Here is a 25,322-nt window from a genome sequence, read left to right on the forward strand (position 1 = left end):
TGTATATGAACACAGTGAACAGGAATATAAAAACAACAGCACGAATTTTTTCTAGATAGTGATACTTTGTGAGTAATTTTAAATATTTTTGTGTGGGGCCCAGCACAATGGCTCAATGGCTCAGTCTCTTATTTTGCAAGTGCCAGGACTCTATACAGGTGCCAGTCCATGTCCCAGCTGCTCCACTTCCCAACCAGCTCCCCACTGATGGCCTGGGAAAGCAGTAGAGGACGGCCCAAAGCCTTGAGACCTGTGCCCGCATGGGAGACCAGGAAGAGGCTCCTGACTTCTGGCTTCAGATCAGATTGGCTCAGCTCCTGCCATTATGGCCAACTGGGGAATGAACCAGCAGATGGAGGATCTTTCTCTCTGTCTCTCCTTCTCTCCATAAATCTGGTTTGCCTTTATAATAAAAAAATAAAACTTAAAAAAAGAGAGAAATTTTGTGTTTTCTGACCTGTAGCTATGTTTATCTTCTGTCATAACAAGCCCTAAGAATGAAGAGGGAAATGTGCTAAATAAATTGGGAATTCTTTGGTATGCTGGTTGCGCTATGCCAGTGGTCACGTGACAACACTGAAATATCTGAGAATAGAAGGGACTCGAAGTCTGATATCACCTTACTGTGCAAATTCTACTTCTGTCCCCCAAGCATTATCAGAATTCTATCTGTCCAGTATTACAACAGATGAAACAGATGAGGCACAAACACTGAGACTGCCAACTACAGCAAATAACTCCAGAATCGGTAGGGAAGACACAAAAAATGTGCCTGTCAATTTCTTAGGCTTAGCCAGCTAGAGAGACACTAACAGACGCTTAACAGTCAACAGGCTGGACCTAGCGTGTTTTAATCAGTACATTAACATTTCAGATGCTACTGGGTAACCTTCCTACTTTCCACATATTTACACTTTTGTAAGAATCCTTCTCTTTTTGTACCATGGCACACATGTGCATACATTGCTGTGTGTGTGTGTGTGTGTGTCTGGAATTAAAGTTTCAGAGTTGCATTTGTCTCCATAAACTAAGGGAAGAAGACATTTCTGACTTCAGAAGGCACACAGAGTTCTTCAAGGTTAGGACGCAAGGTGTGCAAAGTGGAACATGCAGAGAAGATTAGCAGGACCCTGGGAGAACAGAGCGTGAAGGCAAGACGTGAGAGAGACGCTGAGACAAACACCAATACAGGATTCTTCTGCCCTCTGTTCCTTGAGCACCAATTAACCCTCTCTGTTCTAGTCTCCAATTTTCCACTTGGGAAACCTCAGTTGTGTATAACAATCACCCTTTCACCCACAGAATTCACATCTGTTTCAACTTCCTCCAAAACCCTTTTCGGCTCAGATGCACAACAGCCGTGACTGTCAGCAGGTCGAATCACCACTGACTCCCTTAACTCTGAAATGCACCCCTTCCACGGCAGGCTTTGCTCGCACGGCTTTCCCTGGCTGTGGGTTCTGCACAGCGCGCATTGCTGGCTGGATGGGCCAACAGGAAGCCTGCGGATCTTTCTTGCTCTCTCAGCCCTCCAGAGCCCAGGTCAGTCCCCGGAGTCACGGGCTCACCGCACACACTGACTTCCTTTTATTCTATTTCTAGTTGGCCATGGCTTATACTTCTGGAAGAAACGCCCGGGAGACAGGAGAGAAGAGCTCACAACAGCGATTTTGGAAAGAAGGTGGGACTCTCAAGCTTCCCAACACAAAGAAATAACGGATCTTTCAGAAGAGGAAAATGCCGACAATCCCGACCTGACCAGGACACACTGTGCCAAATGCTCACACCCATAAAAATGCACAACTACTACAATTTTCAAAATAGAAACTGGAAAAGAGTCCACCTGACTGACATGAATAAATCAGGCAACAGCAAACACTACAAGCTAATAGAGAACACCGGCCCTTTTCGCATGAAGCTGTAACCGTGTCCAGCAGCTCCAGCAGGAGCATCAGGCAGCACTCAGCACTGCCAGCAGACTCAAGTTCCGGGCTCAGTCTGGGTTTCCGGGAAGGCTAACCAAAAGATGAGCAGGTACGCTGCAGACATCAAACACAGGAGCGCTTCGCCAAGTGGGCCACGATGGAGACACGGAAGACAGGATAGCAAGGAGCATCACACACTGCATTTCAGGGCTGTGCGGCTGGCCTACGTCTTAGATGCCACACTGTTGTCTGTGTTTGGTCCCTGGCTCCCACTCCCACGCCAGCTTGCCACTCGCGCTGCTGAGAGACGGGTGGGGACAGCTGAGAACGTCAGATCCCCGCCAGGCCCGTTAGGAACGCGGGTTGCTCCAGGTGGATGCCTGGCTCTGGCCCCAGCTCCAGGTAGTGAATGAGTAGGCGGGGAGCTCACTCTTGCTGCCTCTTCCTCTCTCTGACTTCATCTCAGGAAGATGTGCAGAGCTGTGGGGAAGTGTTCCTGCTGTCAGACGCCACCCAGAGGACCCACGCTCACCAACAGCAACAGCACAGAGGGAGAAAGAACGGCGCCAACCTCCTTCTGTGGGAGACCTATGGGCGTACTAAGAATGCTTTTGTGAAACAAAAACTTTACATAATCCTTTTTATTAATTAAAAAAGACATTTAAAAACAATTACATGTGCTCTTAAAAAGAAAAACAGTTCCTCTTCGGCCCTGCCTCAGCACTGTTCCCTTTCAAAGGCCCAGGGGGTACTTGATCAAACAAGCTTTACTCAACCTTTGCTGGCGTTTTCTTAGATTAACATCTGGTAGCTGCCAACAGGGAGAGAAGGCAGGCTGTGGCTCCAGAGGTTTCAAAGACAATAAAACCAAAAGCAGGACAGACACAAAGCAAACAAACAACCTTCCTCCGGCAGGACTGGGGAGGAGGGTCCCCGTCGGTTTCTGAGTTGTGTTTTATTTTCCTCCAGTGCCTCTGAAGTCACCTACCTGAGGGTCCCGGGTGGTTAATATTAACAAATCGCCGCCTACTTGTCAAAGGCAAACATCCAGACACGCTAAGCAAAGAGAACAGCAAAGCGCTGGCCACAGGAGCTTGGGTTTCCCCAAGGACGCCCTGCCACCCCGGAGCCCAGTGCTGAATGCCAGGTGCTTGCCAGGTGCTTTGCCCCATGGATGCCCTGCCACCCCGGAGCCCAGTGCTGAATGCCAGGTGCTTGCCAGGTGCTTTGCCCCATGGATGCCCTGCCACCCCGGAGCCCAGTGCTGAATGCCAGGTGCTTGCCAGGTGCTTTGCCCCAAGGACGCCCTGCCACCCCGGAGCCCAGTGCTGAATGCCAGGTGCTTGCCAGGTGCTTTGCCCCATGGATGCCCTGCCACCCTGGAGCCCGGTGCTTACCAGGTGCTTCGCTTTGGCACGCTCCTCCTCACTTGCCACCCTCTCACGGAGGATGGCCCTGGTCAATTGCTCATTGGCAGCAGCCCGCTCTCGTTCCAGCTCTTTACTTTGCTTCAGTCTGAAAAGACAAGAGAGGCTTGATTTAGACAGCACATCTGGTCAGTGAACATGGAATTCTGTGGAAATGAACATCAGATTTAATAGAAAAAAAACCTAGAATCTAAAACCATCACAGCCAAGAGCAAGCGAGCAAGCACCATGTTAACTACCACTGCATTAACCACCACCACGTTAACCACCACTATGTTGACTATCACCACGCTTATTACATTAACCACCACCACACTAACCACTACGTTAACCACCACCATGTCACCCACCACTGTGTTAACGACCACCTTGTTAACCACGACCACATTAACCACCACGCTGACCACCACCACGTTAACCACCACTATGTTGACTATCACCACGCTTATTACATTAACCACCACCACACTAACCACCACCACGTTAACCACCACGTCACCCACCACTGTGTTAACGACCACCTTGTTAACCACGACCACGTTAACCACCACGCTGACCACCACCACGCTAACCACCACTGTGTTAACCGCCACTGTGACCTCCACTGGAGCTGCCACACACACTGGCAAGGGAAGGCCGAGCATATGGGAACTCCATCCAGCTCCTCTTCTTAACACCTCAAGTCCACACCCCACCCACCGCCAGGGCCTCCTCTGAAACCTGAGGTCCTAAAGCTCATTAACAAGCCTTCTCCAAGCACGGATATTTGAAGGCAATCATCATCATCGCTCCAAACCGTGCCAGGCCGTGAAGACACAGCAGTGAACAAGCCAGACAGGTCCCTCTCCTCGGAGGATCACGCACAACAGGACAGACTCAAGGATGCCTTTCTTCCTTCACACAGGGCTAACATGCAAATGTGGCTACGCCTCCCGTAGCAGAGCCCTCCAGGTGGACGGACTCCAATTTGTCCCTGAGCTCCTAAACAGAATGGATCACACACAATCTAGCAAAAATCAGGCAGAATTTAGCTCCTTGGATCTGCACAGCATACTACCATATTAATGGACCCCAAGATTGTAAGAACTATATCAGTAACCTCACGACACAAACAGACTGTATTAAGCTACAATCCACTGGAACCTCTCATTGTATGTGATTTAAAAAAAAAAAAAAACGCTCTGGCACTGCCTTTTGCCAGAGAGCTGGCACATAAAGGCATTCCGGAATCACTGAAGGAGAGAACATTTCAGTCTAATCTCACGGACAAAGGTTTTCTGATTGCCTTTCCTTCTTCGGCAGAATGACCGTGCTCTACCGTCATATCCCCAAAGCTATGAGCTGTCCTGCAGAAGGAACGGGGAAATGTTACACTGGTGTCAGGGAGACTTCGGGAAACCTTACGTGACTGATGAGCACTTAATCCTTCTCAGAACCAAGGTCAAAGTTTAGTTTCACAAAGAATCTTGAAAAGAACAAAGGAAGATAAGACATTTCTATAACTAGCATTAAGTTACCATATCATATTGAAACTTCAGAATTCTCAGAAATCAACTACAACAAATGAAATCATCAGATTAAATGTACCCCAAAATTGTGATCCCCAAAGTTGTGGTTATTTAACAAACAGAAACAAATTAAAACCTGTACTTCAAAACCCTCTAATGACAAACTAATCTTTAGGAAAGTTTCTAAGCAAAAAGTACAATCACATGTACATACAACAATTTTGTGTATTTCTAAAGGGCCATGTAATAAATTCAGCAATTATCAGTGATGCCACCACATTAACTCCCCAGACATGTGTGACTACGAAACACAAGACGAACAGCCCATAAACACACAGCACTGGGTTAACTGTGAGGGAAGCCGCCACGCCACACAGCTCCTGAACCCAGCAGCCAGCCAGCCGCTCCTCTGCAGGTGAGCCTGATGCACGCGAAAGCCAAAATCCAAAGTCCTCCGTTAGCAAAAGTGCTTGTACCCAATAAACCTTAGGGACATGCAAAAGAGAAGCAGGCATCAAAAATAAGATGGGCTGGACAAAGCCACCAATGGGATGCTGGCATCTCAGGCAGGCATCGGTTCAACTCCCACCTACAGCACTTCTGACCCAGCTCCCTGCTAGCGAGGAACAGCAGCAGAAGATGGCGCAGGGGCTTGGCCCAGGCCACCCGGGTAGCAGACCACGGGAAACTCCTCACTCCTGGCCTCGGCTAGGCGAAGCCCTGGCTGCTGTGGCCACCAGAGGAATGAATGCACACAGAGAAAATGCCTTTTTTTTTCAGATTAAAAAAATCTTTTAAAAAAAGAGGATATTATAACTACTAAAGTTATTGCATTAGATTTTAAAACTATGCATTAAAAGCAATTTTTCACCTGCAAAAACATTACTCAATTTTAGAGATATTAACTAAAATAACAAAATTATCATCATTTGTCCTTCACCTCCCAAGGGCCAAGCTCTATGCTAATCATTTTACACATAAACATTCATTAAAACTGACACTACTTCATGAACATAAAATGAAATCTATCTTTTACCATATCAGTGTAAAAAGTTTACAGCATTGCTTATTTTAATAACAGCATTTTAATTGCATTTACTCATGAGTACAAATGGAGTTTTAAGTGACTCCACATTTTAAAATTTGGAGTCGGGGATGAGTATCGAGCTCAGCATCTGAGAGGCCCGACTCGATGCTTACGCTCAACCTGAGAGCACCTGGCTTTGCGCAGCGGCTTGGCTCCTAACGGCAGACCCCTAACACAGACCCCAGCAATAACAGCTCAGCAGGGTGGGTTCCTGCCTCCGCAGAGAAGACACTGGTTAAGTTCCCACCAAGTTCCCACCTCCCATTCACCCTGACCAGCTCCAGCTAGCACACTCTGTTCTCTTTCTCTCTCCCAAATAGGTAACATTTAAAAACACAGGAGCTAGCGCCCAGGCTCAACAGGCTGATCCCCCACCTTCAAGTATCAGAATCATACACAGGCACCAGTTCGTGTCCCAGCTGCTCCACTTTCCATCCAGCTCCCTGCTTCGTTTTCTTCTCTACTTCATTATCTTCAAGGACTGCTGAAACTGAAGACTGACTCTAGCCTTCCCAGACCTCTTTTTCTCTTGTCCATTCAGTTATGAACTTCACATGCACAAGGACTTGATCCATTTCTGGTCCCTGTCACATGTCCAGTCATGTCAACAGTGCGCACCACAGAGCAGGGACTCAAACACCCGCTGACTGTGTGCAAACATCAATGAACCCGCATGGTTCCAGTCCCAGACACAACAAACTACCAAGCCTGCAGGTACCGAGAAGCCACTTGGGAGGGCAGCTGTCCCAGGAGGGCCTGGCTACTGTGTCGCTGCGGGGGCGCACATGTGACACAGCCCCAGCCAAAGGGTCCCCAACTGTGCAGGGCTACAGGACACGGACCCCTCACTGCATTTTCAGTCTCTCAAAGTTACAGGACAGACAGGGATGCATACCAAGTCAAAATACCACTTGCTTTTCTTAGAAAAATTTCATGATTATTTTCATTTAGTCTTACCAGAAGGACAGTACAAATGCTTCAATAGCTGATTTTTTTAAATGTCTGCAAATATGAAAAACCTTATGTTTTGCACAAAGATTGTTTAAGAAACACAACACTGAACTTCAAGGAGTTGGCTGGTCGGACCCAGGACAAACTCTCCTAACAGTAAGTTGGCCCTACGACACAGTGCGCCTCAGTCTTCCCAGCTTTCAAATGTCAAGATTTAACTATATAACTGCAAGGTCTGGCGGATGTAAACATTTCACTACACCACAGTAAGCCTTTGATTTCCTGATCCATAAAAATCCTTGAGAAAGATGATAACAAGGGAAAAACTCAAAGATTAAAATACAATTTTTACATTTTATACTGTAATTTCCACTCAATGGGAATATACATTTCTATCGTGATGCTTGCATTTCCCATTCCTTAACAAAAACTATACACTAAATAAGAGCAACTAAGACTCGCTCAATGTGGTAATTATTTGTGACAAAACAAGCGCTACTTCAATCTCTGAGAAGGAAATCTAGAGCAAGAGGGGCACCTACGCAAACACTGGCTCCAGTCCCAGCTCTCTGCCATGGTGCCTGAGGAAGGGCAGCGGATGGCCTACCTACACCCCTGGGAAAAAAACTGGTTACCTTTCAGAAGCTCGCAACTTTCAACAGCGAAAAAAGGGCTTCCTATCTGGCTTCCCGATTCCCCTCAAGTGACTCAACTCAGTGGCCATCTGTGAAAGAGAGATGTCCACCGTTCTTCTCCGTGTTTGGACCTCACAGCATGACCCCTCTGAACGTGCCTGCCCCAGTGGTAGCCCTCGGGCACACACACAGAAAGGACAAGACCCTCACGGGTTTGGAATATAGCCAAGTGAAAAGGAAGGCAGGAAATAAAGTAAGTCTTCCATTATTTGCTTGGTTCCCAAAGATTCAAGAGTATCTCAGGAAAAAACTCAACTCACCAAGTGCTTCAGTGAACACATTCCCACCTTGTTTACCAGCCAGTCTCCACTTATTACTTCAGATCTCCTGCTCTAACATTATTCTACATTAAGCCCTTGATTTAGGTTTCATTTAGATTTCCTTCTTTTTAAATACATATCTCTCCTCATTGAAATTCTCTGGGGTTTTAAGCAAAGAAGCAGGAGTTTAGTGTAAACTTTTCTTGTTTGCATTAAGTAATTGCATAGCTTGCCTAAGCTTAATGAAGCAAATGCCAGCCACCGTCGCCCTACCCGAGCCCTGCCACACTTGCTCTTTCCTCAGTAAGGCAGACTCACACCCAGCGCCATCATCTCCCACAGTGGAGATCACTGCATAGCCGCTCCAGTGCAGGGGAGGGCCCATTCGGCTCTCACAGACAGCTGGTGTAAAACCTAGTTCTATGTGTTTCAGTCCCAGTGCAAAAACCAGCTGGTACCATTTTATCCTGAAGAATCTAAAGATTTTAAGAAAGTGGGAAAGGAAATTTAAGGATAACTACAGTGAGGCATTTTTTTCTAGATTGAACATCATTATCATCCGTCCATGCAGGAGGAACTGCTATCTCCATTTTTAACCCAGAATAAAACAAAGACACGAGCAGTGGCGTCAAACAGCCCCCTCCGACTTACAGAGCCATGTTTCAAAAACCCAAAACAATGTACAGTTTCCAGTATACTACTCACCTTTCTGGTCATACAAAGACAATCCTGAAAGCCTGTACTATTCGTAGGGATTGTAAAAGAAACTCTTCAATTCAGTTTGACTGTAGCAGGTGTGAGCACCTGCCGGAGTTAGGTGGCTAGCAGCTCTTTGCCACTGGGCCTGGCTTTCAACGGCCGGATGTTTGCCTGGAGCTGGACAGCGCTCATCCAGCCACTCACACACACACAGATCTAGCTTCATGTGTTGATACATAAGTAATTCCAGACAGCTCTAATTGCTTTATAATTTAATGGGGAAGGCCATTACACTACTGCAAGAAAGTTGGCAAAAAACTCAGATAACAGGTGAGAATAAATGGAAAACTACGACTGGTTGACTCAAGTGATTTGACTAGATGATACATCTGGAGTTGAACCATGACCCCTACACACAGACAATATCTACAAGGTACTTCAGAGAGGCTGTTTAAAACATGGTTTAAAATGAGCAAGTGCAATCTCCAAAGTCATGTTTAACGCTAATGATGACTTTTACTTTAATGCATCATACTTTGTCAGAACCTGCTGAACTAGTATTCAAAATACTGTTTACTACTCATTTTTTAAACAGAAAAGCTGAGCTGGGTAATTCGATGAACTAATTATCAGACTGTTAGAAATAATGGCAGAATAAGCATACAGCATTCTAATAAGATTTCACAAAAATAAAAGCAATACAGCAAGCTTAACACCGCTCAGCTCTAATTATTTCCGAAAGGAAATACGTTGGAATCTACAACAGACACGTGACTGCAACTGCAGACTAACGCAGCTAAAGACATCTACAATAGCTGCAGGTGTCACGTCCAAAGTGCCAGGAAGCGTTCAAGCCCAACGCCACTGATGAGGTCCCTCTATTTCAGCTGGGCAGCTGAGGCAAAGACAGACAAAGTACACTGAAATTAGGTATGAGTCATCTAGCCACGGTCACAACAGTTCACAGTTCACTCCAACTTCAGTTCACACGTTAATGTCACCACAACCATGACTTCGCCCCTGCACCACTCTTGCTCAGGAATTCATGATCAAATCCCCCAAAGTGCCATTGTGTTCCTCTAGCAGAACAGTACCTTTCTTGGGTCTCAACTGAACATGTAGAAGCATCTTAAACCAAGATAACCCATTGTCTTCTCACAGTATCCACTGATCACAAAGCTACGAATAAAGCACAATAATGGTGGAAAAGGAGACACAGGAAACCGTGCCTTAAGGGCAAGCTCGAGAGAGGATGCTTCTTAGAGCTGTGGGAGGGAAATGCCCAGACAGAAGGTACTTCCTATACCCTGTCCCCAGCACCCTCCAGCAGCCTCCTCAGTGGATGGACACCTGCCCTGGACGCTATCCTCACATTTCCTTCTGTTTGCTATGGCTATGCCAATCCATTCATGGTCAGTTTTCATTATCATGAAAATAAATTGCTTCAGCAACATTTCACATAAATTATTTGTAACTCTGTGGGTACGTTAAGAAAATTTGGCGGCCATGATCTTTGAGTGGGTAATTGCACTCTCGATTACTCCAGTACAATGGGAATACTTGACGTATCGCTTTCATTTTATATCATAATCACTCTTTAATTTTACTTTACTGTTTTTTTCCATTTCTTTGTTTTCCTGGATGTATTACATTATCATCCATTTTCCTCCCCAATTCCCACAAAAGATCTATGTACTTTTTTATTCAATTGGTAGCTGCTTCCTATCTGAACACTCATACTTTTTTTTCCCCTATCACTGTTTAAAAACCCATTTCCTGCTACTGCCCACCTAAACCCAGAGAGGAAATCATGTCAGGCCTTTGCTTTATCCCTAAGCCAACCCTGAGCTGGGACTCCCACACTCTGAAATCCTCAGGGGCTCCTCTCCAACTCCAGCAATCTTCATTGTTCTCAGTCCAACCTCCAAGTTCGCAAGGCAAGGCTGCTCCTAGCGAAAGCATTCTCTCCTCCACCTCCCTTCATATGCAGCTCTCAGCTCTTAAAGCTTCTCTTTTCAGGTGTTACCCCCAGATGGGCTGTGGTGTCAAGACACAGCCAGGAAACTCATCTCTGCCCCCTTTAGTAGCCCTGGGGGTGAGCTGCCTCCAACTCATTTTTCTTTGCAGCTGAGTCCCTGCTGGATTATGCCAACAAGGGTGCCCGAGGGAGACCCTGAGGCTGGAGAAGAAAAAGGGACTCCCAGTCCCAGGGCTACTGTCAGACTTGCTGTCTCACACCAGCAGAAGCAGCCACTCAATCCAGTGTGCAAGTTGTTGGGGCTTGCACCCAGCACCCCACTCCCCAATCTTAACACCCTGCAGAAATCTGAGCCTCACGCCCCAGCCCTCTCCTGGGCATCACAGCCAAGAGGTCTCTCCTCCATACTTGGCATATGAACAATTCCTACCTGTTCCCAATGTTGCAGGTGGAGGTGGCCGCTCTCTCCTGCCAACCCCACCTACGGATGCCACCCTCAGCCGCACGCGCCAATGGAGCCCCGAAGTGTGCCTGCTGCACGCGGAGAAGTCCCTGGATTTGGAAGAATGACTTTGTATTGATTCTACTTGAGCATCTGAGATATAACTGGACACAATTAACAGAAATCGCTTCACCTATTTCTTTTCACTTTTGACACAGTGACCAGAAAATCAACCACATAAAGCTCACACTGATTCTATTACACAGCAGCTCCTTGGAGTTAGGTTTTTGGTTTGTTTCTGCTTTCTTCAGCTTTGTAAATGCCTCATCAACTATTCTTTCATTAAATCCTCCATGTAAAACTAATGTCTGTTGTCTCCTTACCAGGTTCAGCCTGCTAGCTGTTCACATTAATAATTCTCTAAATCCCTCGTTTTTACCCCGATTGGGGAGTGAGAGCGCAACCCCAAGCTGGAGCTTTCTGCACTTTGTCTCGAGACTCCAGCAAGGAATCCTCTGGCCTCCAGTCTGGTGCAAGAAAAGGCCTAAACCGTGATAATCCTGCTTCCTTTATAAATTAGCTCTCTTTCTGTCTGGGGGCTTATAAGATTTTCTCTCTAGCCTTAGAAATTTTTTCTCTTTATCCTTCAGGAAATTTAGCAACCCAGGACTAGGTGTGCGTCTTCCCCACCAATTCCTCCTAGGATCAAGAGTCTTTTTGGCTTGCACAGCACAACCTGTCTTCAACTCTGTAAAACGCTTTACATCACTTAATTATCACCTCTTGTCTAGCTCTTCCCTTTATCTCCTGGAATTTACTGCATAACACAGACAGCTATTTTCCCCTACCCCCTAACATCTATGAAATCAAGAAGCATCTTAAACTTGACAGTTGCTTAAATCAAGTGACAACGGTTGTTGATGCCATCGAAGCACCACTGAGAACCAGCAAGCTACTGGCAGCGGCCACCTTTGCTAAGTGGGCCAGTCTGCAGCTTCTGCAGGTGCCACCCTGTCCTCACGTGTGGACCCTTCCAGCCGGGAGTCCAGCTGCCAGGCTTCCCTAAGGTGGACGAACCCGCTCACAATGTGGCAGCCTCCAAGGTGGCCCACAAGCTGGCAGCCCCTGGAAGGAGGATCAGGGCACAAATGTGCCTATTCCAGTCTCCCCAAGCCCCACTCTCCCTGCCAGCTGAGTAGGAAAAGGAAGACAGAAGGCCCCTGCAGGGGCATTCAGACTGGGGCCTGTGTGCTCCCTGCCATCCGCTCATACTCAGCCAAGGCCTCACGCCATCATCAGACACTTCCTTCAAAGAAGAAGCAATGATTATACTAGACACGAACGGACCAGATGGTGGAGATCTTCAAGCCGCCAACTCCCTGGGATCATCTTCAAAATTTATGTCCTATCTTTTTTTAATCAAAGAGTTAAATAAAGAATTTGAGGTAGAGTTAATAAAAAGTGTTGAATATGACAACCTAGGGCAGTGTACATTAACTCTAAAGGGAATAATTTTACCATATCATCTTTTACTATAAAGAAGCCTTGGAGATTTGGTGCATGAGTAAAGATGTGCAGGTACAGGGAAGAGTGGTGCAATGCTGCAGTGCTTCGAGCCACCATCCACACTGCAGGCATGCCATGCGCACCAGTTCAAGCACTGGCTGCTCTTCTTTCAATCTAGCTCGCTATGAATGTGCCCAAGGAGGCAGAGGGTGATGGCACCAACACCCTCTTAGGAGACCCAGCGAGTCCGTGGCTTCTGGCCTGGGCCTGATCCAGCCCCGGCCACGGGAGCCACTGAGCGTAAACGAGTAAACCAGTAGACAGAATATATATAATGTTACACACACACATCAGCTGGGATGCCGGCTTCAGCTTGCTGAGTCCAGCCACTCATTCTCTCTCTCTCTCTCTCTCTCTCTCTCTCTCTCTCTCTCTCTCACACACACACACACACACACACACACACAACAGTTTAAAAAGAAGAAAACACAAAGTTTCATTGTGCTCCCTGTGCTCTATGGCCTTTCTAAATACACAGCATGAAAAGCATTAATACTAAAACACAATCAAGTAAAAGCCATTTTATGCGTGACCAGAACAGCTAGTTTTGTATCTCAATTAACAACAATTAGACTTAACGGATGGGCAGGTCTTACATAATCAAGCAACAGACAGACTGCCTGTTTGTTCAGAACACTGCTGATTCAACATCGCACAGCTGATGTGCAGGATCAAGTTCCAGAGAGCACACCCATCCTACAGTCCTGGGAAGGACACAGCCTTCAGGTCAAGCCCAGCTGATGCAAGGGCCTAGTGGCACTGCAGCAAAGAACAGAACAAAAGCCCTTCAAAGGAACGTACAGAGTAAAACCAATTCTGGTCTCAAACACTGTTGGAAACCTTCTCCAACGAGAGGATAAATGCCTTCAAGAATCAAATTTTATCTGGCTGGGTATAATCGCAGTTATTACTGACTAGTTAAAACTGGCCTTAGAAAAGAAATTCAATCTCATTTCTGAAAATGAGCCTCATTTCTGAATAATGATGGCCTTTTTTTTATAATACAACTCCTTTGAAATCTTAAAAGAAACACAAAGAGTTCAAGTGCCTATGCCTTAGTCCAAGCTCACCTTTCTGTTAGACGTCACAGTGGTGAGGAGTGGGTGACAGGAGGTGATACTGGCTACAGTGGTCAGGTGCCACTTACACACATGGTGGAGAGCCAGGCTGGAAGCAGTGGTCAGGTGCCACTTACACACATGGTAGAGGGCCAGGCTGGAAGCAGTGGTCAGGTGCCACCTATACACATGGTGGAGAGCCAGGCTGGAAGCAGTAGTCAGGTGCCACTTACACACATGGTGGAGAGCCAGGCTGGAAGCAGTGGTCAGGTGCCACCTACACACATGGTGGAGAGCCAGGCTGGAAGCAGTGGTCAGGTGCCACCTACACACATGGTGGAGAGCCAGGCTGGAAGCAGTGGTCAGGTGCCACTTACACACATGGTGGAGAGCCAGGCTGGAAGCAGTGGTCAGGTGCCACCTATACACATGGTGGAGAGACAGGCTGGAAGCAGTGGTCAGGTGCCACTTACACACATGGTAGAGGGCCAGGCTGGAAGCAGTAGTCAGGTGCCACTTACACACATGGTGGAGAGCCAGGCTGGAAGCAGTGGTCAGGTGCCACTTAGACACATGGTGGAGAGCCAGGCTGGAAGCAGTGGTCAGGTGCCACTTACACACATGGTAGAGGGCCAGGCTGGAAGCAGTGGTTAGGTGCCACTTACACACATGGTGGAGAGCCAGGCTGGAAGCAGTGGTCAGGTGCCACCAACACACATGGTGGAGAGCCAGGCTGGAAGCAGTGGTCAGGTGCCACTTAGACACATGGTGGAGAGCCAGGCTGGAAGCAGTGGTCAGGTGCCACCTATACACATGGTAGAGGGCCAGGCTGGAAGCAGTAGTCAGGTGCCACTTACACACATGGTGGAGAGCCAGGCTGGAAGCAGTGGTCAGGTGCCACTTACACACATGGTAGAGGGCCAGGCTGGAAGCAGTGGTCAGGTGCCACTTACACACATGGTGGAGAGCCAGGCTGGAAGCAGTGGTCAGGTGCCACCTATACACATGGTAGAGGGCCAGGCTGGAAGCAGTGGTCAGGTGCCACTTACACACATGGTGGAGAGCCAGGCTGGAAGCAGTGGTCAGGTGCCACTTACACACATGGTAGAGGGCCAGGCTGGAAGCAGTGGTCAGATGCCACCTATACACATGGTGGAGAGCCAGGCTGGAAGCAGTAGTCAGGTGCCACTTACACACATGGTGGAGAGCCAGGCTGGAAGCAGTGGTCAGGTGCCACCTATACACATGGTGGAGAGCCAGGCTGGAAGCAGTGGTCAGGTGCCAACTATACACATGGTGGAGAGACAGGCTGGAAGGCATTTTTACAAAGCTAACACATAGACCATAGAATAGAGGATGACATCATGAGATACATCACAAGTATCCAAACTTCCCCCTTTTATGAGCCAATGAGAGAGAGCGAGAGAGCCCCATCCATTGGCTCACTAACCAAAATGCCTGCGATGGCAGAGGTTAGGCTGGGTGAAGCCCAGAACCAGCAACAGCCACCGCAGTGGCCAGGATCCACCGACGCAAGCCGTCTCCTGCTTCTCCCAGCACGTGTGAGCCGGAAGCTGGTGTCAGTCCTGAGGCTGGGACTCAATCAGGCACCCGCAGGAACACATGGGCTCCAGGCCCCTAGAGGAACCTAACAGAACACATCACTGCAATTCATTCTAGAAGGCAGTAAGTCTACGTGCTTCTTTCCAGTTCCACTTGTTTTCTTTGCTTTTTCTAGTATCAGTGACATTAACATAAAACTTAGGCCTTTCAAATGAAAATGAGTAACATTCTCCTACCAATAATGTCATATATACTAGCTACATCTATCAAGCACCTCCTCTTGCCAAGGATGTTAAGCAGTGTTTTATATACATTGTTTCATTCGCCCCTCATAAACACCCAGAGTGGCTGCAGTTCCCCTTCCAGAGCTAAGGATGCCCAAGTTCAGAGGGTAAATAAATTGGTCAAATCCCACGGGAATGTACGTGGTAGAATTTGTTTTCTAGATTTATGACCCCAAAACTCAATGAAGTCACTACGCACTACATGATCTTGTAAGAACCTCAAAACTAAAATGCTTTATGGTCTGACTCCAATACTGACGGACACACACAGGCCCCACCGTCCCTAACAGTGCCTCCGTGTAGGGCAAGGGCAGGGGGTGCCAACCTGACAAGCGGCAAATCAGATGACAGCTCGCACCCCTTTCTCCACTCGCAGGTCCTCCAGAGCCACTCCAAGCTATGCAGAGCTGCATGGCGAATGGCCTCAAGTGCAGACACGCAAGAGGCAAGATACAACTGAACAATCATGATGACACACACTGTAAATGACACCTCATGGAAAGCGAGAGGCTGCTGTCAGGCAGGGCTACTGCTGCTGGTCACAAACGGACACGGAGGTTGTTCCGTGAAGGTACCGCTGGCCACATGGTCTCCTAAATGGAGAACTTCCAGAGGTGGTGATCCGTCCCTCCGTCCCCACCTGCTCACGCACCAGCCACGTGGACTTTGCTGCCCTGCTGGGGAGTGTGCACATCTGGCTTCTCGAGGAGGGAAGAAACCTCTGCAGCGGCGAGTGAAGCAAGCAGGAGGCACTGGAAGATGAACACTCTAGAAGCCACCCCCGGCACACTGCAGTACGTGTCACCCACTGTACAGAAACGAAAAAGCTGCAAAACGACTAGGCAAATAGCAATGTAGGACCAATACAGCTCTATCTGCACCATGACATCAGCCATTTCTGAACTTCAGCTCCACAACAGGCCCGAGGAGCCGAGGCTCTTTAATTATGCAGTATTAGTCATTGACACAGTGCTCAAATCCCACGCAGCACGAACCATGTTAGCTAAACTAACAGAATGAATAATTTAACTCTGAGCCAGCAGGAATCCATGGTGCCACCTTCATTACTCACTTCACAATATCCATTTCCAGCACGTTTGAAATAACAACTGGAGGGCTTCAAGACAAAAAACCCAGAGGCCCTACATTCTGAATCCAACTTTGTGGGGAAATTAATCTGTCCTCCACCCAAACAGTAAAGGTAATCGAGAATGTGTGATGACGGCCACGCACTCCGATGGACCTCACGCATTCAGCTCTAACCCATGGTCAATAACCACTGGATCAATAGAATCAATAGAATCATACTGCAGGTACAGCCCAGAAGCTGTGACACACACACACACACACACACACACACACATCTCCACAAGACTATCTCTCCATCTGCATGTATTCAAGTTTTCATTTTCATATCAGAAACTGATCTTTTTTTTTTTTTAAACAAAGGAACAATTTTAGACCCATAAATGCTTTTCTCTTTCTCCTTCATAAGACAAATTCTAGAACAGCAGGAGAGCAGGGGCATTCCCAGGACACACGCACGGTCACTGCCCACACCGCGGGGTATGTGAAGTCCCCACGTACAGCCAGCTGGCTGCACGGACATGACAGTTACCACCGAGACGACTCCGTGAGATGACTCCTCCGTCCCCGGACCTAAACTCCTCTTGCAGAGCAGCAAGAATGGTGCCAACTCATGCTTTCAATTCCCAATGAAAATCACTTTCAAAACAAATAAAAACTCAAGAAAGAAAAATTCAGGCATAACCCTAAATTTCCTTAGAACATAGAGCAGATATTATGTGAAAGATGAATATTCATTCCATCTGGCTCCCACCACAACCCATTTCATCTGGTGGTGACCTCGACCACCGCCACACAAAGTGCGTACATGGTACAAAAGTCCAGCTACAACATGTTTGTGGTGCAGTTGGCCACTTTCTGCCTAGTTGAACATGACTCAGTTTGTGATATATTCTGACAGACTGACATCACATCCTACAATGTTTTGAACAATGTAGTTTAAAGTGCAATGCAATATTAATGAGTGAATAATGTTCCTGAATATAAGATTTAATATTTAATGATTCAGAGAGCTGCCTGGATTTGATGCAGAAGAAAAATATGATTTGGACTCACTGTACTTGTCAGGGTCCCTGAGACTGATGGTGCCAGGCGAACCTTTAGCTGAAACTTGGACCTGGGGTCTTGCGTGTGAAGTTGGTGCTCTGCCAGCTGGATGCCCAGCGTCTATCAGTGTTCACGGCATGGCACCGTTCATCTAGTGTCCTTCATCAGAATTTCTAAATTACTTGGAGCTCGCATGTCCATGCCAAAGGTGGGGAAGAAAGAGGGTTAGTGCAGAGCTAATCCAGGGCCGTTGAGGGGTCCAGTCTGCCAGCTCCTGCAGCATATCGGCTGGAGTACTCCTCTATTTGATTCATGCCCACATACACACATGTGGGAGACTCAGAAGCAGCTCCTGGCTCCTGGCTCCAGCATGGCTCAGCTCTGGCCAATGGACCATTCAGGAGCAAACCAGTGCAGGAAGATCCTCTCAGTCTCTCTATAAATCTGCCTTTCCAATAAAAAAATTAAAAAAAAAAAACTATTCAAAGGATGAAAATAAAGTCCAATTTTTGAAACTTTTGTTAGTTCCTAACAGCCAACTCAACAAACACGGATAAAGCCTGGGCTGGAAGACGCCCCTCTGCCTCGTGCTGAGTTTGTCAGCACCATCTCCCCAACAGACGGGCTTTCTCACACAGCCGGGGCATGGTAACCACCTGTGCCAAACAGTCACTACAGAATCAGACTGGCTCAAGTTCTAAGCCAGACAGAAAGCGTCACAGCAATATGAGGAGACAACACGCCTCTGGAACGATTCTTGAGCAGCCTCAGTGCTCCAAGAGCCTTCCCCTCCAGTAGTGCCATGGTGCTTTCTAGAACGCCTCATTTCTAGAATGCATACAGGTAAAGTGCTTTCTGGTTGATGTCTAGATTTTAAACATCACCTTTTAAAAGTTGACCAAGTATCTCTATAATCAGAAAAAAAGACAAGCTCCGTTCAGCATACACATTTTACTCATTGATGAAAGTGATTTTCGGCATTTATCGCATTCTGAGAACAGCATGCAAAGCACTATGCTTCTTTAAAACAACTCAGATGATCCTGCCACTGACACATCATTCCTTTATTCACATCACAGCCCTCATACGTTTTAAATCTCCCTGCTTTCACCGGAGCAGCATCTAACAATTACTTGAAAAATAATTTTAAAAATCAAGCTGCTTTAAACATTTATGCTGTCTTACTCTAATGTCTAAGTTCTTGGGGTGGAGCTGTGGGACATCAGGCTAGGCCACATCACGCAGTGCTGGCCATCCACATGAGCACCAGATCGAGTCCTGGCTGCTCCACTCTGATCCGGCTCCCTGCTAGCAGCCCGGGACGGTACTCAAAGACGGCCCCGGTGCCCACATGGGAAACCCAGGCAGAGTTCCACAACCTAGCTTCAGGCTGAACCACTGCAGCCATTCTGGGAGTGAGCCAGCACAAAGAGCTGTATCTCTCTCCCGTCTCTCCTCCTCCGTGTGTGTGATTCTGCCCACCGACAGACAGATATCAATATATAGAAATATATTTATAGTTGTATATGTTTGTTATATAAATATATTAAAAAGATCAACCATTCAGTACCACTACCAATTCCAAAACCTATGTCAAATGAATATTTTTCAAATTTTTCAAGGTTAAGTTTTTCTTAAATTACTTGTAAATCTGTTGGGGAAGAAAGGCCGTCACGTCTTATTCCTCCCACGCAGCACCTCAGACACAGACACAGGTGCACCCTGGGAGGAAGACAAGCAATGGTTCGTTCGGAGACAGATCGGCTGGCTTCCCTCAGCTGAGTGGCCTACATTTACCACGAGGGTCTCCACGTCCCTTGAACACAGTAAAATGAGAGCAAATGAAAACCGGTACATGTAGGAGAGGTTTTTCACTCTATGCAACCAGGGAACAACTAATTCTGAGATGGATGGATGGATGGATACATAGGTAGATGGGAAAATGGGAGGATGGAAGGAGCAATGCACATCATATTTACACAGTGCTAAGCTCTCCACCTGCAAATCCCATTTGATCCCACAAACAGCCCTGAAGATGCTCCTGCGTGGCACGACCCACCCCGCTCCCTGCAGATGAAGCACCTGAGCCCTTCACTGCCAAGTCAGAAACCCTGTGCTCTCAGAGCTGGTACCTCGGGCCAGAGGCGACACTGAACCCTGACACCTGCCGTCACACTCACTGATGGCTCAGAGGAAGAACCCTGTAGGAAGGAGAGCTGCATTCAGAGCCAAATGAGCGGCTGCAGCAGTGTCACCAGGGCGGGGGGGGGGGGCAAACAAAAATCACAGAACACTTCTTATCTTGTAATTCCATTTCCAAAAAACACTTTGAAGAGCTCTTGCACATGTTATCTTATTTAATCACTGGAAAATACACTACTCTGGTTTTCAAACTGAGGAAACCCAGGCAGAGGGCTAAGCTGCCTACTTGAGATGACAGCTTACAAACACTAAGGACAATGCCAGCAGTCAAATCTGAGCCTCGGGGGCTCTTCTCATTTTTTGGCAGATTTGATTTTAGAATAATAATAATAATAATAATAATACATTATGATTAGGCTTTCCTAGTGTCAAAATAATTTTATTTGTAGTACCTACTAGTTCATAAGGAATATGCTCTAAACACAGATAACTTGAATAAGTTAAGCACTACAAAACAACAACAAAAGACGATGAAACTACAACACGCTTCCACCTCTAATTCATCCACAGCTTGCCGTAACAGAATTAACTCGGAAGGGGACTGCTACTTCATAGGGACACAGGCACAAGTCCTTTCTCCTTTCAAATAGCTACAGAACCCTTACCAAAGCTGCTCTTCCAACGAATGCCGCAGAACAATGACCACCTCCTGAAACGCTAATATACAATATATTCACATCAGCACTTAATGCTGCAATGATGCTAACTCACCATTCATTTAAACAGTGATCGAACAAGAATAAAAATGAGCGAGTGACATTCTGATACACTTTCACTTCTTTTCAGGGTGAGATGAAATGGCCAAATTATTGAAAAATAAAACAAACATTTGAATTCCTAAGACAGACATGTATGTGTGTGAGGGGGGGTGTTGTGTGTCTCTGTGTGCGTGTGTGTGTGTGTCTGTGTGTGTCTGTGCGTGTCTGTGTCTGTCCATGTGTGTGTGTCTGTGTGTAAGGAAATGCAGTAGACAAGAGACAAGCAGCCAAGGAGGAAATCCAGACAGTTCAGGAAATACTGAATCCTAAACACATTCAGCAAGACGAGCCTCAAAGGGCACGCTCTCGGGCAGGATGAGTGTCCCCAGGACGACGTGCGACGCCCATCACTGTCCATCCTGTGAGTTTCCAGAGCTTCAGCACTGTGTGCTTTAGACACGGCCTTGCGATGCAAACTCAACAACTCCGGCTCTGAGCACGCCCAGGAGGAAACAAAGTAGACCGTCGTTTCTGAAATCAAGAATTACAACTGCCACAGCGGTCCCGTTAAAAATATGTATCTGTGCAGGACACACAAAACTAAACTCAAACGTGTGAGAAGTAAAGAAATGAGTGCCATCATCCTTCCCATCTGACGGTGAAAAAGCAGCACATGGCTAAAAACATCACCTTTACTTTTTGTCTCTTTCCTTGACAATGCACTGAACATGACATAGCTGTCACGTTCAAATTTACAGGATGTCCTGGGTCGAACCTGCTGCAGCGTAAAGCTTTCAGTCCAGCTTTTGCCTAGAGTCACCTTTAGACAGCCATCTCTGGGCACTCCCCGCCCTGCAAACACCTAAGATCAATACAGACCGAGAGGCGCAAAAACAGATAAACATGGACACATGACACTACCTTTATAAATCAATTTACCTCTAATTCTTTTAAAACCTCAGGCACACTGAAAATTATTTTCGTCAAGATCTACATTCGAAAATCAATACTTCTGGACCTGAAGGATACCTCAAAGATTTAATATGAGAATTAATGTGCTACTGGGAAAGAACCATCAAAACAAAACCAGACACATCAATGTTCCCACCATCCTATCCATCACCCGCCCACAGACGAGGGGACTAGAGAGCCTTGGAAGTTGATGAAAAGTAGAACTGACTGCGACAGTGCGCTTCGGATTCACAGGTGCCCTGTAAGCAAAGGTCAGATTCAACAGAAATAGTTTAAAACTTCAGCCGAATGGGGGCAAGTCCTGTCCAGGTAGACTGCAAAACCACTGGGAAAGTGCAAGATCCGGGTTTGGAAGCAGGGACACTGTGGGCACCGCTCTGATGGGCTGCAGCTCCCAGTGTGAGCACGAAAACTCAGGCGAGGTGTGGAAGCAGCCGGACACGCCACGGCCTGCCAGCTAAGTAAGGGGTCTGCTGGGCAGAGCTAGGCTGCAGCACCCACTGCCCCCTCCCCCAGATACAAGAAGAAGAAAAAGAAAATTGTAAACAATGATCTCATCCACTTTCCCCTAATCCTCGACCTTCCCACCCTAACCAGTGGTCCACAAGGACATGAATCCTTTCAACTATGTAAACATCACCAAACTAAGACTGAAATGAACGAATCAAACTGTCCAGCCTGGCGGTGAGGTGAACCACTGTCACAGTAGGGACTGAGAAATGAGCTATGCCTAAAAAGAGGGCAAGAGAAACACACTAACAGCAGATGACACAACACGAGCAGAAACGCAACCGCAAGGAGCAATAGTTTAGAAATCTGGCGTAGAAAAAAAATCAAAAGAAATTTGGGGGCCAGCACTGTGTCACAGGAAGTTAAGCCTCAGCCTGTGGGACGAGCATTCCATATGGGTGTCCTGACTGCTCCATTCTGACCAAGCTGATGGCCTGGTAAAGCAGTGTAGGATGGCTCAAGTCCTTGGGTCTCTGCATCCACGTAGGAGACCCAAAAGCTCCTGGTTTCAGATCTGCTCAGCTCCAGCCACTGCTGCCATTTGGAAAGTGACTCAGTGAATGGAAGATCTGCCTCCGCTCTTTCTGCAAATCTGCCTTTCATGTCAGAAAATAAAATGAATCTTTTTTAAACAAGGGGAAGGAGGGAGAACAAACTTTTTGAACTTTATGCTTTGCAATGAAGAGAAAATTTTCAAGTGCTATTTTTTCTAATGCAATTTTCTTTCCACTGGTTCAGCGGAGTCTGATCACGATTACAAGGCCACCAGGAGCTGCTGGACGACTGTGTCACATCTCCATCAGCAGGTTGGTAACTATGGGCGAGTTTACTGAAGAGAGGAAAAGTTAGAGAAGCGGTTATGGTCATAACAATTTATTATTGAAAGCAGCATATTCAGTTTATGGGTTCATTGCAATTTTAATATATAGCTGATCCTTGTAAAAAGGCTAGCAGAAAAGCAGTATGTACAATTTTTACAGTAGCTTCAATTTTCGAAAACAACAGCATTGAGTTCAAGTAAACTGATAATCACCCATGCTCAACTGACAGACACCAAGACTAAAACTCAGCTCTTCCCTGATCCCCAACTCTGAATTACCACTAGCTAGCATTTCTCCAGGCTCCCAAATGCTGTTTGTGCGTGTGCACTGTACTCAGCCACACGAAGTGAGGTCAGAGGGAAGAGCAGGTGCCACCAAGTGCACCCACACTCCACAGAGAACGTGAACAAAGAACCACACTCAGGCACCTGCTCTGACTTTGGCAGTGGTCTGATGTGGAAACTGCAGCCTTGTGGTCCTCTCCGGCTAATGTTCTTAGGCACTAGGAATGTGTGAACTGTGGGGTGATGACAGAACACAGAAAAGCAGACAAGGCTACAAGAGCGGACCGTTCGGCAAGGGAAGAGAACCTTGAAGAGGAAGAGTGCAGCAGAAGAGCCAAGAAGGTCCGATTAAAATACTCTGCTGACTCATGGATGCAGCAAACAGCAGAAAAACCACACCACACACTAGCAGCCATCACCCTCTGCCACATACCACTGCAAGTAGAGCCAGTGCTAAGAAAACGTCTCGGGGTTGGTGTCATGCAGCACAGTGCCGGCATCCCATGTGGGCCCAGGTTCAAGTCTCAGCTGCTGATCCAGCTCCCTGCTAATGCGCCTCAGAAAAGCAGCACAAGATGGCTGAGTGTCTGAACCCTGCACTGTGGCTCGTGGCTCCTGGCTCCAGACCAGCCCAGCTGCGGCCACTATGGCCACTTGGGGAGTGAACCAACGCATGGAAGATCTTTGTCTCTCACTCTTTTTCCCTCTGTAACTCTGCCTTTCAAATAAAAATTTTTTAAAATAAATAGAAAAACTAGTTCTCACAGAATGCTGATCCACTTCTGAGGTTTCACCACTGCTGTGGACACAAGGGTGCTATAGCATATAAAGACACAACAGCGGAGAACAACTGAAAAGGCTGCCCTGCTTGCACTGCACCATGGACCTCCACCTTCCCCAAACAGTATCACTGCCTGGCCCACATCTGCACTGTGACTGCATCACTGCCCAGCTCACATCTGCACTGTGACTGCATCACTGCCCAGCTCACATCTGCACTGTGACTGCATCACTGCCCGGCTCACATCTCCACTGTGACTGCATCACTGCCCGGCTCACATCTCCTCTGTGACTGCATCACTGCCCGGCTCACATCTCCACTGTGACTGCATCACTGCCCGGCCCACATCTCCACTGTGACTGTATCACTGCCCGGCCCACATCTCCACTGTGACTGCATCACTGCCCGGCTCACATCTCCACTGTGACTGTATCACTGCCCGGCTCACATCTGCACTGTGACTGCATCACTGCCTGGCTCACATCTGCACTGTGACTGCATCACTGCCCGGCCCACACCTCCACTGTGACTGTATCACTGCCCGGCTCACATCTGCACTGTGACTGCATCACTGCCCGGCTCACATCTGCACTGTGACTGCATCACTGCCCGGCCCACATCTGCACTGTGACTGCATCACTGCCCGGCTCACATCTCCACTGTGACTGTATCACTGCCCGGCTCACATCTGCACTGTGACTGCATCACTGCCTGGCTCACATCTGCACTGTGACTGCATCACTGCCCGGCCCACACCTCCACTGTGACTGTATCACTGCCCGGCTCACATCTGCACTGTGACTGCATCACTGTCCAGCCCACATCTGCACTGTGACTGCATCACTGCCCGGCTCACATCTGCACTGTGACTGCATCACTGCCTGGCTCACATCTGCACTGTGACTGCATCACTGCCCGGCTCACATCTGCACTGTGACTGCATCACTGCCCGGCCCACATCTGCACTGTGACTGCATCACTGCAGAGCTCACATCTGCACTGTGACTGCATCACTGCCCGGCCCACATCTGCACTGTGACTGCATCACTGCCCGGCTCACATCTCCTCTGTGACTGCATCACTGCCCGGCCCACATCTGCACTGTGACTGCATCACTGCCCGGCCCACATCTGCACTGTGACTGCATCACTGCCCGGCTCACATCTGCACTGTGACTGCATCACTGCTTGGCCCACATCTGCACTGTGACTGCATCACTGCAGAGCCCACATCTCCACTGTGACTGCATCACTGCCCGGCTCACATCTGCACTGTGACTGCATCACTGTCCAGCCCACATCTGCACTGTGACTGCATCACTGCCCGGCCCACATCTGCACTGTGACTGCATCACTGCCCGGCTCACATCTGCACTGTGACTGCATCACTGCCCGGCTCACATCTGCACTGTGACTGCATCACTGCCCGGCCCACATCTGCACTGTGACTGCATCACTGCCCAGCTCACATCTGCACTG

The 25,322-nt window shown here is 47.7% G+C and overlaps 1 protein-coding gene across 3 annotated transcripts in view; it reads right to left on the reverse strand.

Moving 5' to 3' along the window:
• The window catches only part of CHCHD3 (coiled-coil-helix-coiled-coil-helix domain containing 3), a 199,655-nt gene that overhangs the window by 123,109 nt on the left and 51,224 nt on the right, over positions 1-25,322 (reverse strand). For all 3 annotated transcript variants that reach the window (XM_040987487.1, XM_040987488.1, XM_040987489.1), the window contains exon 4: positions 3,323-3,440. In XM_040987487.1, coding sequence (XP_040843421.1) covers positions 3,323-3,440 — 118 coding nt within the window. The remainder of the gene's footprint in view (positions 1-3,322; positions 3,441-25,322) is intronic.

This window comes from Ochotona curzoniae, unplaced genomic scaffold, assembly GCF_017591425.1.
Source record: "Ochotona curzoniae isolate NIBS_2020 unplaced genomic scaffold, NIBS_Ocur_1.0 contig_4692, whole genome shotgun sequence".
Classification (NCBI taxonomy): Eukaryota; Metazoa; Chordata; class Mammalia; order Lagomorpha; family Ochotonidae; genus Ochotona; species Ochotona curzoniae.